This window comes from Leguminivora glycinivorella, chromosome Z (assembly GCF_023078275.1).
Source record: "Leguminivora glycinivorella isolate SPB_JAAS2020 chromosome Z, LegGlyc_1.1, whole genome shotgun sequence".
NCBI classification, from domain to species: Eukaryota; Metazoa; Arthropoda; class Insecta; order Lepidoptera; family Tortricidae; genus Leguminivora; species Leguminivora glycinivorella.
Window position 1 is genome coordinate 4,107,513 of NC_062998.1, and position 12,685 is coordinate 4,120,197.

Here is a 12,685-nt window from a genome sequence, read left to right on the forward strand (position 1 = left end):
TAAAAGATACAGACTTAATTTACAAAAACACATTAGAGGCTTAATTTTAATTCTGTCTTCGTTGAAATTCACCGTTGTGCATACAGTACTAAAAGCTTCAGGTCGAAGTTGTAGATTACTAATATGCTGTTTTTAGTATATTTCTGCAATTGTACTTACAATTAAGAAAAGAACTGAACATGTTAGTATCCGAAATCCATTAGCTTTAAGAATATAATAAAATATGTCATAGGTAAAGTACAGTTTTAGATATTTGATTATTTGTATAAAATTTCTTTAGTGATACAGCGCCAACCAACCGAGATAATAGAAAATAAATAAACTAGACATAGTTGAGGTCCTATCTCATCACATTAACCTTTTGACCACCATGGGCGGATATGGCCGTCGCTGGAAATGCTTCCTAAGGACGCCAACCATGGCCATCAGTTTTGCCAATTACATTGGGGACCCATGCGGGCCTTCTTAACGCCTAATTTTGCTCCAATAATCGCGATCCACGTCTGTCTGGTGTCCGGGGCACGACGTATTCTTTTTCACTATTTGGCGTTTAAAAGGTTAAGCCTAACCCTGATCCGTGTTCGAGAAAACTTATATTTAGTTAAAATAATCCTTGCATACAAAAGGTGAAGAACACACCCCAAAAGAAAAAGTCTTGAGAAATTCACTATAATGCATTAATAAGGCAAATCTATGGAGTATCCGACTACTAAACAACGTGATATAGGTACCTACCGAATAAACCTTAATTTATGCACAGAAATATATTACTTATTACCGTTAATGTAGATTGTAGAGCCAATATCACCAATATCAAGCCTTCAAGACAGTCACAGGTAACAGATTAATTTTCTCCTAATTTTTCGAACTTTTATAGCAGGCATTCCACCTTCAATCACGACTTACGTGCCCTGGCCCGGCCCAAGCCCATTTTAGAGTAGCAATACGATCTCTATAATTCTGACCCGTCGCCGCATCAGCATCATCTCGTTTCGCTTCCATCGTAGAAAGACATACCGAACGTGTTGTGCTCTATACCTCTTTGCAACTTTTAGCCTCTTCATTTAGTACATTGTTAGTGTCCACGTCTCGCAAGCTTATGTCACGGTGGGAAGTACCCAGTTACACACTGATCAAACATGTTGGTCTCCAGTGACTGGTATCCTTGCCCTTAATACGTCCTTTAGCGTACAAAAGGCATCCAAGTCCTCCGTGTGATCTCCGCCGGCAGCGACGCCGACCCAAGTCTCTGTATTGTGTTATGGTTCGCCACAACTCGACGTTTTGTGCCTATTTTGCGTGATGTGGGGGATTTAGCTAATCCTGCCAGCTTATCTCCTCGAGAAATCCTATTAGACCTTTAATGTTGAGTAGGAGAACTTTGGAGAGGTCTCTCGGGGATCCGAGATGTTTCTTCCTGTATGGAGCCACTCTGCTCACTCCATCACCAGGTGAGAGGCACCCTCGTCACAGGGGAATGTTCATAGCATCTGTTATGAAAATATGTTTGTTAAGTAGTCTACGATCTGTTCTGACATTGGTTACCATTCTCAGGCGGACTTTCCCTAGTTGAAGGAGCGTCTTTGTGAGTTTTCCATTGATGCTAGGCTTGGCTTGTTTGACTGCAGCATTTGATCTGGTTTTGCCAGTGTGCTGTGTGTAGTTTCATATTGAGCATACCTTGCTGAAGGACATCGGGAGAATCGGCAGTCGACCCCAGCTGCCTGGCCAGCTCGTAGGCCGCATCATCACCTCGACATCTACTGTGTCCTTTGGTCCATTGAAGGATGATTTTGTTATTATGACTTACCTCCGTTAGTCGTTTATGGCATTCCTTAACCCAACCTTTATTTGTTGTTCCGGATAACGTATCTTCTGTTACTTGTTATAAAGGCTGAAATATGGAGCTTTGGATAAGTCTGTCCTTGCCGTAACTTTCAATTTGTACATACCTCTATATGTTTAACTACTTTAACCCAACACTCACCGACGGCATACAGTTCCTCCAGCATCTGACGGGGAACATGTGCTTCTTTGAAGATGACGATGTTATCCGCATATCGAAGATAATTGAGGCATACATTTATACATCTATCATCCCTATTGAGGCTTTTATAAATGCCTACCTGTTTAAAAAGTTGGCCAGATTGCATAACCCCGGAGTTACTCTCTACTAATTGAGATTCGTCGATACGGGTGCTAACTTTTCTTCTGATTCAATAGCAGGTTGCATAGAAACATTCACATTTTGGTACACCTTTTATGAAAATTCAACTCACGTGAGTAGGTAATTAAAACGTCTGTTATTAACGTCTTCTAACGTTTTTCGTTCGGTAATGACGAACAATACATGTTAATAATATTTGGCTCTACTTTAAGCGGTGATATTTGTCTCAAAGTTTGTCCATCCGGTATTTAACGGCTTCGTTGTTTAGTAATCGGTAAAATATAGGTAAGAAATATCTATTAATTCTGTACTAAAGAACATTTCTAAAGTTTGCCCGAATTCTGGGGGTGCTCTTCACCACAGTATAAGGATAAATCAGTAGTTAATCTCCGGCAGCGGCGACGCGGTCGTTACTACTGCGCAAGGTCACGCAGGGTTGTACCTGTGCTACTGTCCTACTCGTAGTAATTGTGTATGGCGCTATGCTAGTACCAACGCTCTTTCTACCTTTTTATCTAATAAAGATTCAAGTACGTGTTTGTTTCTTAAATACTGACGAAATCGTATTTACATAAAATGTTTGAATAGATGTTTGCACAATATTTAAGTAGGCACACAGCAAAAGAGAGTGTACAAGTTTCTAATGGGGTGGCAACGCGCATGTGACACTGTTTGAGTTGCAGGCGTCCATAGGTTACGGTGACCGCTTTACATCAGGCGGACCGTATACTTGTTTGCCACCGACGTTGTATAAAAAAAAATATAAAAAGTAGGTACCAAACTTTCGAGCTAGATAGATCGCAGCATCTACCTAAATGTCGTTACAGATAAATCCTTATTGATTTTAATGTGTCATTCTAGCTTTAAATCTCACTTTTACGCCATTTACGTAAGCAATAATGTACCTAACACTGCAAAAAATATAACAACCACTTACTTTTCTGGGTGTCTAGGAATTCTAAAGAACATTCTGACATTTCCGCATTTTGAGAACTGTTCTCCATACACCCATAAACACTACAGTAACGAAAATATGTCTTCGGTGCTGACGTCATTTTCTCCCGAACTCAACACGTCAACACAGCGCGCGAACGCGGCCCCGACTGTCCAGCCCAATACTTACCAGTTTCGCATGTATTCGGTGCATATGGAGAGTAGTTTTCGACACACCGCGCGGAGTGAAGTTTGTTAGAAGAGTTATTACTGCTTTATACTGTGTCTTCACTAACCCGCTCGTGCGTAGGATTTTTTTTTCAAATCTGAGAGTCCTTGAATGCGGAACGATTTTCAATCCGGAATACGATCTAACCCTTATACGCAAGATGATGACGGAGTATTCCGTCTCCCAGGCACAATCGCAACAGAATTGCATTGCGAATTCGCGAATATATGAGCGTAATTAGGCATTACGGAGTCCCAATTTTATTTCATTTGGCGTCCGTATCGTTGGCGTCCTTGGCAAGAATTTCCGGTGACCACCGTGGCTGTCCGTGGCGGTCAAAAGGTTAATGGTTCTACAGTCTCGACACATGTTAGTCATATACCTAGTACACTTAAATACTTAATTTTCATCATTGAGGTGTGTTGCACATATGGTATCTAAACAAATTTTATCCTAGTACTATCGAATATCTACAAACTCATGGATACTATCATGTTCTATTAACATAAACTATTATTCTAATTGTACAATTGCTAAAATAAACTAAAAACAGCATATTTGTACTCTACAACATCTTTTAGTACTGTATGCACCCCAACTGCACACATCTTTTAGTACTGTATGCACTCCAACCTGAAGCTTTTAGTACTGTATGCACAACGGTGAATTTCAACGAAGGCAGCTTTAAATTTAAGCCTCTATGTGTTTTTGTAAATTAAATATGTATCTTTTATACATCAAATTAAAGGTGATTAATGGCACTATTTTTCTGCATTTAAATATTTATTAGAATATGCAAGGTATTTTGTAGAAACATGATTTTTGACAGAAAGTTTTAGAAAAAAAGATATTTTTTTATATTTTTCGTTAATTACTAACTAATGGTTGAATTTAGCGAAACAATGAATATGACAAGTATTTAAGTACAGAAAAAGACCTTTCGTTTAAAAAAAATAAAAATGAAATCGGACCAATACTTCTGGAGTTATGGTCGATTTTTTAAAACTCAATATCCGCCATCTTGGATTGGCGGCCATTTTGTTTAGCTACCATTTTGAGATGGCAATCATGGTTTTTTAACATCCTTATAGGCCTACCTAACTGCTGTAAAAAGGAAACTTAGTACCCCCAAATTATACCGTTTGGCAAAATTAGACCAGCTGGCCCATGGACTAATTAGATCGAAATTCGCTTGCAGATAGGGTTTCCTTGGTGACGAACTTGTTATCATTTCATTAGACACTGACATGTGTGTAGTGACATACTTTAGTTAGTATTCAAAACAACCTTAGTAAATTATAAGCCATAGTCATAACAGGTTTGAAAGATTCAAACGAATAATCTGCCAAGTGGGTCATGTCATGAATCAGTTGGAATGGTTCGATAGTACATATATGTTTAAAGAAAGTCTTCTTGCATGTCACATTTTGCATAATAGTTTCAAGACTTTATTTTTTTAAACATTTTGTGACAATCGTATTATGCTTAACTGAAGATGAATTGGCAGATACTATAATGTAATTGTAAAGTTAATACACACCAAATCCGATACTGGATTATACTTATAAGGTTATATTATGGGTAAAAAAACTTTTTCTTGCCTGTTATTGCCATGGTTACGGTCCCCTGAGTCACGCTGGTTTTATGCAAAATGATGCTACTTAAATTATGCAAGCATGCATATACACCGTGTTTCACTTAACACTAAAAACCTGAAAACAGTTTGTTCAGAATCGAGAGTAGAATCGATTGAGCTATATCTTGATGGGGGTAATATTTTTATTTAAATTAGTATTATTAGTTATTTTTTACGTGCCCATTCTATTGTACTCGTAATACAACATTGTGTATATCGCATTGCTAGAGGTCGGTTACCTTTTTTCAGTATTTAGGGGTATTAATACTGGCCGGTTACTTGGATGATTATTTTTTCCGCTACTAGTTTGACGTTGTTTGTCAGTTTAATCTTAATGTTTATCATAAGTCATAACAAATTGAACTCGTACCTAATTACAACCTTGTCAGTTTGAATATTGAGTTTATTTGCTTACTGCTATTACCTGTCCAATTTGAAGTTTACTGTGACAAAGCTTTAAAGTGTTTTACAGTGACATCTTAGCTGTCTATTGGTAAACCTTATGTCGTTGCAGTAACGTACACAAATAAATAGTCTTATGGTTTATGATGGTAGTTAGCAATTATTTTATTGAGTGTAGAGCTAAAAGTCAAGTAGAGCTGTACAGAAAATTAAAAATTCAATCAAAAAAAAGTAACGATCAGATTAAAAGATGAATACTCTAGATGAGTTTAAAAAAATAAAAATCAGTTGGGGTGTCTGAGGTTTTGAGTGGTACCGGAAACACCGTGTAGTCCATGTTGGTGGCAAATTGAGGAAAAGTCTTGTTAACACCAGAAAAATGCATGTTTGCATAGTTTAAGTTTTAGTAGCATAATTTTGCATAAAACCAGCGTGACTCAGGAGACCGTAGCCATGGCAATAACAGGCAAGACAAAGCTGATTCACCCTTGTAATCGTATATTATTGTGCACATAGGTATAAGTATTTTAATTGTTAGTCAAAGGAGTCACCCGTTAAATGAAACGTGTGTTATTATTTATTAAATACATATTTTATATTTATTACATTGTCTTTTCATTCGATTCCATAAATATTTTGTATAACTTTATTATCTTGGTTATATTTAAATAAAGCATTAGCATATTTCTTCATTAAATATTGACAGTTGACATCTGCGGAAATTTTTAACGTTACAACATACTGAGATGTGCTTACATTTCACTTCAAAAGTTTATCATCTGGAGCTCAAGCTACCAAGAATAGTGCGCCATTTATCTAAATATATAAAAGAAGAAACTGACTGACTGACATATCAACGCACAGCCGAAACCGCTGGTCCTAGAGATTCCAAATTTGGCACGTAGGTTCCTTATAAGGTGTAGAGGAGCACTAAGAAAGGATTTTTCAAAATTCACGGTTAAATAAGTGGGGGTCTAATGTTTTGAATTATTTTAGTAAGCGGGCGAAGCCGCGGGAAAAAGCTAGTAGAAGATAAAAGGGTTAGGTACTTCTCCAGTTTCACTTTTCCCAGACGTCATCAAAATGACATTCATTGTGACCTTCCTTCTATCGAGTATCAACCTTCAAGACTTCTTTTAAAACTATTTTGGACATCAAAGGCGTACAGAATATGTAAATATAAACAAATACCATAAATTCGCGTGTCATTAACACAAGCCTTCTTGAGCTTACCGTGGGACTCAGTCAATCTGTGTAAGAATGTCCTATAATATTTATTTATTATTTATTTATTTATTATTAATGATCTTGTTGAATCCAGATAGCGTACACCACACGTGGAGATGTCAGCATGGTGAAAAAGCAACATTGATAAAATCCGGAATAATCTGTCTAATTGTCCAGCGAGGGGCATTGACGCACGCTAAAGTTATCTACCCAGAGATCACCCCCGACAATTATAAGTAACGTGTGGAAGAAAGACATAACATGGTGGATACCTATCTGCTGTTTCCGGGAGGATTCTTGTCTTTATCTTATTTGTGTATTTTAGTTTTCAAGAATACCTAATAGAGCAGGCTCCAAGGGGATGTTCGTTTGCAAAAATAGCGCACCTCATTCTGACTTCAGATATATATTTTATAGATCCCGGACATCATATAAACACATGTTGCCAACCAGTTTTGTAGTCCCCTTCCCCGCACCCCGGCAATCAAAAATCGCATACAAAGAAAAAAAAATTTTCATCAAACCATGCCGTGTGGGGTATCAAATGAAAGGGCTTACTGAGTAGTTCACGAATATATAGCATACTATAACATTTATTACACTTCCTCTAAGAATTTTTTTGAAAGTTTACTAATATGCTCGATTTTCGAGTTAACTTTAAACCACTATTGCTTGAGAAGTTATGAATATATTTTCTCTCTTAACGTGTCACCATGGTGGTTTCTGTTGCTCTTCACCCGCCTTGCCACACTAAATACACCTTAACACCTTGCTAGTACGGGCTGGAATCGAAGACTGTGGAAGGAAAGTAGCTAGTATTATTTACTTTCTTAGTTGATGAATATTGACATAATTACATAAGTACATACAACCCCATAAGCAGTGATGTGTAAGTTGCGGAAACTTTCCAAAAAAATCTTAAATTTCTTGAAAAATTCCCGAAACTTTAACGAAAAATAAAGCAAATATAAATTAATGAAATGGAAAATTTCCATCCATACGATTGTAAATACAAAGTATGGAAAGGTTCCGAAGTTTTCCTATGTGAAAATTTTAGAATTTTGGAAAGTTTCGTCCGGCACATCAGTACCCATAAGAATCGGCTTCCGCCGGACAAAAGTCGGTCGTTAGTATGAAAATGCGTACGGATGCGTTCAACGACGCGTACGCGTCATAGTAACGAGTGATTTTGGTCGGCTAAAGCCCATTTCGCGTCTATAGCTTTGGGGAAAGCCTGTGTGACATAAGGATATAATATACCTTCTGGGATTCGCATTGGGTCTTGGGACATTGGTTAGTGTATATTTCTAGTTCATATATGCCTCGTGGCAGGTGTAATATCGGAACAAGCTCTAACCAGTGTGTACTCGTAAACCCCTATGTGAATATTGACTTTTATCAGTATTTTAATTAACTAAAAAATATTCCTTTCATCTACAGTCTTCTGTTGCTATGCTTGAGGGCTAGTGGTACTTGAGTTGATTGTGGGTTCACTGTACGAAACATTATTTTTTTTGGTATAACTATATGGCAAGTTATAATCCAGCCAATATACGTACAGAAATAGTGCGAAATATTTTTCCTTCGTATTTTCATGGAAACACACGATATCATGCCATTTCAGTCAGTCGCAGTCCAAGAAGTACTAACTTTGACCGGATTAGCAAAACAAAATACGATAGAAAACTATTATGCACTGCATCTGTACAACCGCCGTGCCGAGAAACGCCTTACCCCCTTTATTTATAAACGTTTGCTAAAGTTGAGAAGCTGATAATAATTATCTGTGCCTTTCCGACGTCTTCGTACGATAGAAAGGGACAAACGATTATTATATGCTTCTCAAGTATTAAACGTTTATGAATAACGGTTTCCCCGAACCTATCGACGCGGAATCTACTTTAGCCGACCATAAATCGCTCGTCAGTATGAAGATGCGTACGTATGCGTTCAGCGACAACGACACGACATTGGTCTAAGCGCGTCAGCGGTGAGCGGCAGCCATAAGTGCGAATGAAAAGTCCCATCGCTTTGTCTCGCTCCAATGTATGGCCGCTGCTCGCCGCTGTTGCGCTTAGACCAATGTCATGGCTGAGGCGTAAGCGTTTTCATACTAACGAGCTATTTTCGGTCGACCAGCGTCGATTCCCCGTCGATAGGTGTGGGGAAACCCCAAGGAGGTTAGTTTTTTAATGTATGTGAGCTCACAATCAGGCCTGCTTCTAGCGTGGTGTAGGTTCCATGTCCATATCATCGTCATCGCTAACAACCGGGCACATGGCAGTATGCGCAGCTCTTTGGTTCGAAAACATCGATTATTGTGTAATTCCTTGATCCCTTCCTTTTCCTGTTATATCTGTGACAAGTTAGTTCCATCATTTTCGTGTCCCTGACGTAATATCATCTAAGGCTCTAAGCATTTTAATGAAGGCATGAGAATCTAATCGCCGATTTTAATAATCAAAACCGGCCAAGAGCGTGTCGGGCCACGCTCAGTGTAGGGTTCCGTAGTTTTCCGTATTTTTCTCAAAAACTACTGAATCTATCAAGTTCAAAACAATTTTCCTAGAAAGTATTCATAAAGTTCTACTTTTGTGATTTTTTTCATATTTTTTAAACATATGGTTCAAAAGTTAGAGGGGGGGGGACGCACTTTTTTTTCCTTTAGGAGCGATTATTTCCGAAACTATTAATATTATCAAAAAACGATATTAGTAAACCCTTATTCATTTTTTAATACCTATCCAACGATATATCACACGTTGGGGTTGGAATGAAAAAAAATATCAGCTCCCACTTTACATGTAGGGGGGGTGCCCTAACGAAACATTTTTTTCCACTTTTTCTTTTTGCACTTTGTTGGCGTGATTGATATACATATTGGTACCAAATTTCAGCTTTCTAGTGCTAACGGTTACTGAGATTATCCGCGGACGGACGGACGGACGGACGGACGGACGGACAGACAGACATGGCGAAACTATAAGGGTTCCTAGTTGACTACGGAACCCTAAAAACTGCAACCTTTTTTTTAAAGTCATAGAGTTTAACCCTTATACACTAGCATCTTGTTAATCAGTACCCAACTTATGACTTTCCTTACCCACTTTATCATAATTACTAAATCTAAAATGATGTAATATTGTCTTCGGTTAGCGCGAAAGATATTCATGAAATAAAAGTATGCAAAACGGATTATATCGCGTATAATGAATTTATAATTACATCCCGACCTTTCGAACTCTTTACAGCATGCTGTAAATATTTTGAAATGTCAGAATGTATTATGAATTCATTATACGCAATATAGTCAATTTTCATAGTTTTATTTCTACAATGATGACTTAGGCACTGGTCCCACCGCGAGCTAGTAAGCTATGAGCTATCGGCTATAAAAACGAACAAAAGATAAGCACTCCCGTGCAAATAAAAGAGACACGGCGATGTTTATAGTTACTCGCCCAGCGGTGAGCTATCAAAATCGCCGTGTCTCTTTTATTTGCACTGGAATGCTTATCTTTTGTTCGTTTTTATAGCCAATAGCTCATAGTTTACTAGCTCGAGGTGGGACCAGTGCCTAATCTACATTTTTTTACGTCAAAATTACCACCGCCTTAACAAGGCAATTGCCGAGACAATTGACTCGAGTCAAACGTGCGTGCAAGAGTACGGACGTTTTGCGCGCGATTCAGTGTGGACCTGGCTAATCTCTAACAGTCGACTTTACCTCCTTATCCTTGTCATAATCCCTTCCAATACCTATTAAAGATTATATAACGATTAAATAATGCGATGAAACCAAAGAGCTCTCGCTGCGGTACGGGGCGTGACCGTATGTCGCGTCGCAGGCTGGCTGCACTCGCTCGCCGGACTCCTCAAGAGGAGGCTGAGCGGATACGTCAAGTGGCATCACGTTGCAGGCAGGCGCGAGCACCCGCACAACAGGTGAGGCCCTAGCTAGTTGTATGTGACGCCTAGTGGCATCACACGGGACACAACAGGTGAGACACTAGCTAGTTATATAGCCCCCATTCAAGAGACTGTGAGGCCAAGAGGCAGGAAGCAGGTGATTGCGGTTCTGATTACTTATATCGAACAGTACCGGAAAATCATACAGATGTCTTCATATACGACGATGGAGTCTTGCCAGATCTTTACAGGTGATTTGTACAAACATTTCCAAACCCGTTTTGCAGTTTAATTACCACGACTTCGTCATTATTACCGACGCACCTTCATAGACAGATTGGAGATAGACACTCGACATAAGTTAAACAGGTAAGACTCCTACTCCCGAGAAATCTAGATCCCGTTACAATAAACGCTATCTATCTATCGATCTATTTTTAATTTTTCAATTGATTAAATAAATCTTTAATATGGAGAAAACAACATTCAAATGTGTAGTGTAAAGTGGTTGTAACTTATCTTACTTTTTAAATATTAACCCCCGTATTCATAAACGTTCACTAAAGTTATCAAGCCGGTAAAGTTGGTTTATCCCTTTCCGACGTATTGGTGTGATAGAAAGGGACAAATGAACTTTATCGGCTTGATAACTATTAACTATAGTGAACGTTTATGAATAAGGAGGTAAGTATATGTCATCCCGTTACGGCGGCACTTCGTTTCACTAACATCGGCAACCTGTTGTAAACCAGATGGGCCCCCGCGGAGAGCTGGAGCGTGCCCGCGTCGCCCCTGCCCCCGCGCGCGCCGCCGCCGCGCCCCGCGGACTAGCCCCGCGACATGTGGTACGTCGACAAGTGGCTCCATCGCGTCGCGTACTGCACCCCCTAGGACTCCTAGGTAGAGCCACGTCACTGTTACGCTTCGAGGTAACCTTAACCTTACATGAGATTAGGCTGAGGGTAACCGTACACCCGCATCGCATTTAACACTTCAAGAACCCGCCTGGTACTCGTGAACGTTGCTCAGATGTCGGACGACCCGCTGGGCGGGTTGTCGCCATACAAGCGGGCGGTGGTGCGCCAGTTTTTGTCTGGTAGTGAATGTGTTAGTATTATTTTTATCAAAGAGGATCCTATATAGAATGTAGTCAGAGCACAATGCAACGGAGGCTTTACAATGAACCTCAGTTTTGATAATTTGGCCCATGTTCTTAACTTGGTATGTGTTATCAAATATTAATATTAGCGCCATCTATCCGAGAATCAATCATAGGCAACCGTACATTTCTCTTGATGTTTCCGAGGTACCAACGTTTTTTTCTTAGGTTTTATTTATCTATACGGAGTTATATGTGTATTTGTATAAAAAGTCACACACAAGTGTAAATGCGATACGGACATGTGGACGACTACCTTTATCGTTTGACATTACAGCTTGTTATAAATTTGTAATCATACTCGACTGTGAGATTATGAAAAGTAGAAGCAGGCTCCGCTTTCTTCGAAACTCTATTTGAAATAACAAAACCTGTTTCACCACAGTGTCACTTCGCCCGTTGATTGCCTGTTCAACAAGGACATTAAATTTTTATCGACTCAGAAATAGGCACAGAATTGTCAGTCCCACGTGAACGTCACCGTGGTGAAATAGGTCACAGGCGGGCCTGTTATTTGTGATGACATGATTATTTTATTGTGTAATAGATAGTCAAGCTTATGTCGAATTCAGCCAATGGGCAAGCTTGTTATGGTTATGTCAAATTAAGTCTCAACTAAATTAAGTCAAACTCACATATATAAAGGTTTTATTTACTTACATGTTGTGATTCGCATTTCTTAGTTTTTGCAGGTAAGTCTCATCTTCATATGATTTTTCCCAGTTTCACATATTATCAATAGGCAGTACGTAACATACATGTCTTTTACGAAATGAATCATCATTAAAAAATATCGTGACATTATTTTTATTTGTGTCTGTAAAACCCAAGAAATGGCGAATTAAAAAAGTATTCCGTATGAACTTGACATATTAAATAAAGACTTACATAAACTACATGAGTCAAAGTAGGCTGTTACGTTTTACAGTTGGGTAATGTTAATGTGTAGTTTGATTAAACCTACATTCGTTTTCAAGAAATATTCACTAAGGGCCTTCTAACTGACTGTACAGTAAATGATGA

General features: G+C 38.8%; 1 protein-coding gene across 3 annotated transcripts; it reads left to right on the top strand.

The window, feature by feature from the left end:
- Positions 1-8,222: 8,222 nt before the first annotated feature.
- LOC125241151 lies at positions 8,223-11,772 on the top strand. Of its 3 annotated transcripts, XM_048149489.1 has the most exons (3): positions 8,223-8,774; positions 10,443-10,539; positions 11,256-11,772. In XM_048149489.1, exons 1-3 carry the CDS (start codon positions 8,608-8,610, stop codon positions 11,490-11,492), a joined length of 501 nt encoding a protein of 166 aa, XP_048005446.1. In that variant the 5' UTR covers positions 8,223-8,607; the 3' UTR covers positions 11,493-11,772. The 3 variants fall into 3 exon arrangements, with proteins under 3 accessions (XP_048005446.1, XP_048005448.1, XP_048005447.1); XM_048149491.1 differs by lacking the exon at positions 10,443-10,539; XM_048149490.1 differs by lacking the exon at positions 8,223-8,774 and having other exon boundaries at positions 10,177-10,539.
- Positions 11,773-12,685: the final 913 nt, after the last annotated feature.

Excerpts from the sequence above, each read along its gene's own strand:
- LOC125241151 (XM_048149489.1), top strand. The coding sequence starts at position 8,608 with ATGAAAAGTCCCATCGCTTTGTCTCGCTCCAATGTATGGCCGCTGCTC. Across the intron at positions 8,775-10,442 it reads TGTGGGGAAACCCCAAGGAG|GCTGGCTGCACTCGCTCGCC; the intron begins GTTAGTTTTTTA and ends GTCGCGTCGCAG. Across the intron at positions 10,540-11,255 it reads CGCGAGCACCCGCACAACAG|ATGGGCCCCCGCGGAGAGCT; the intron begins GTGAGGCCCTAG and ends GTTGTAAACCAG.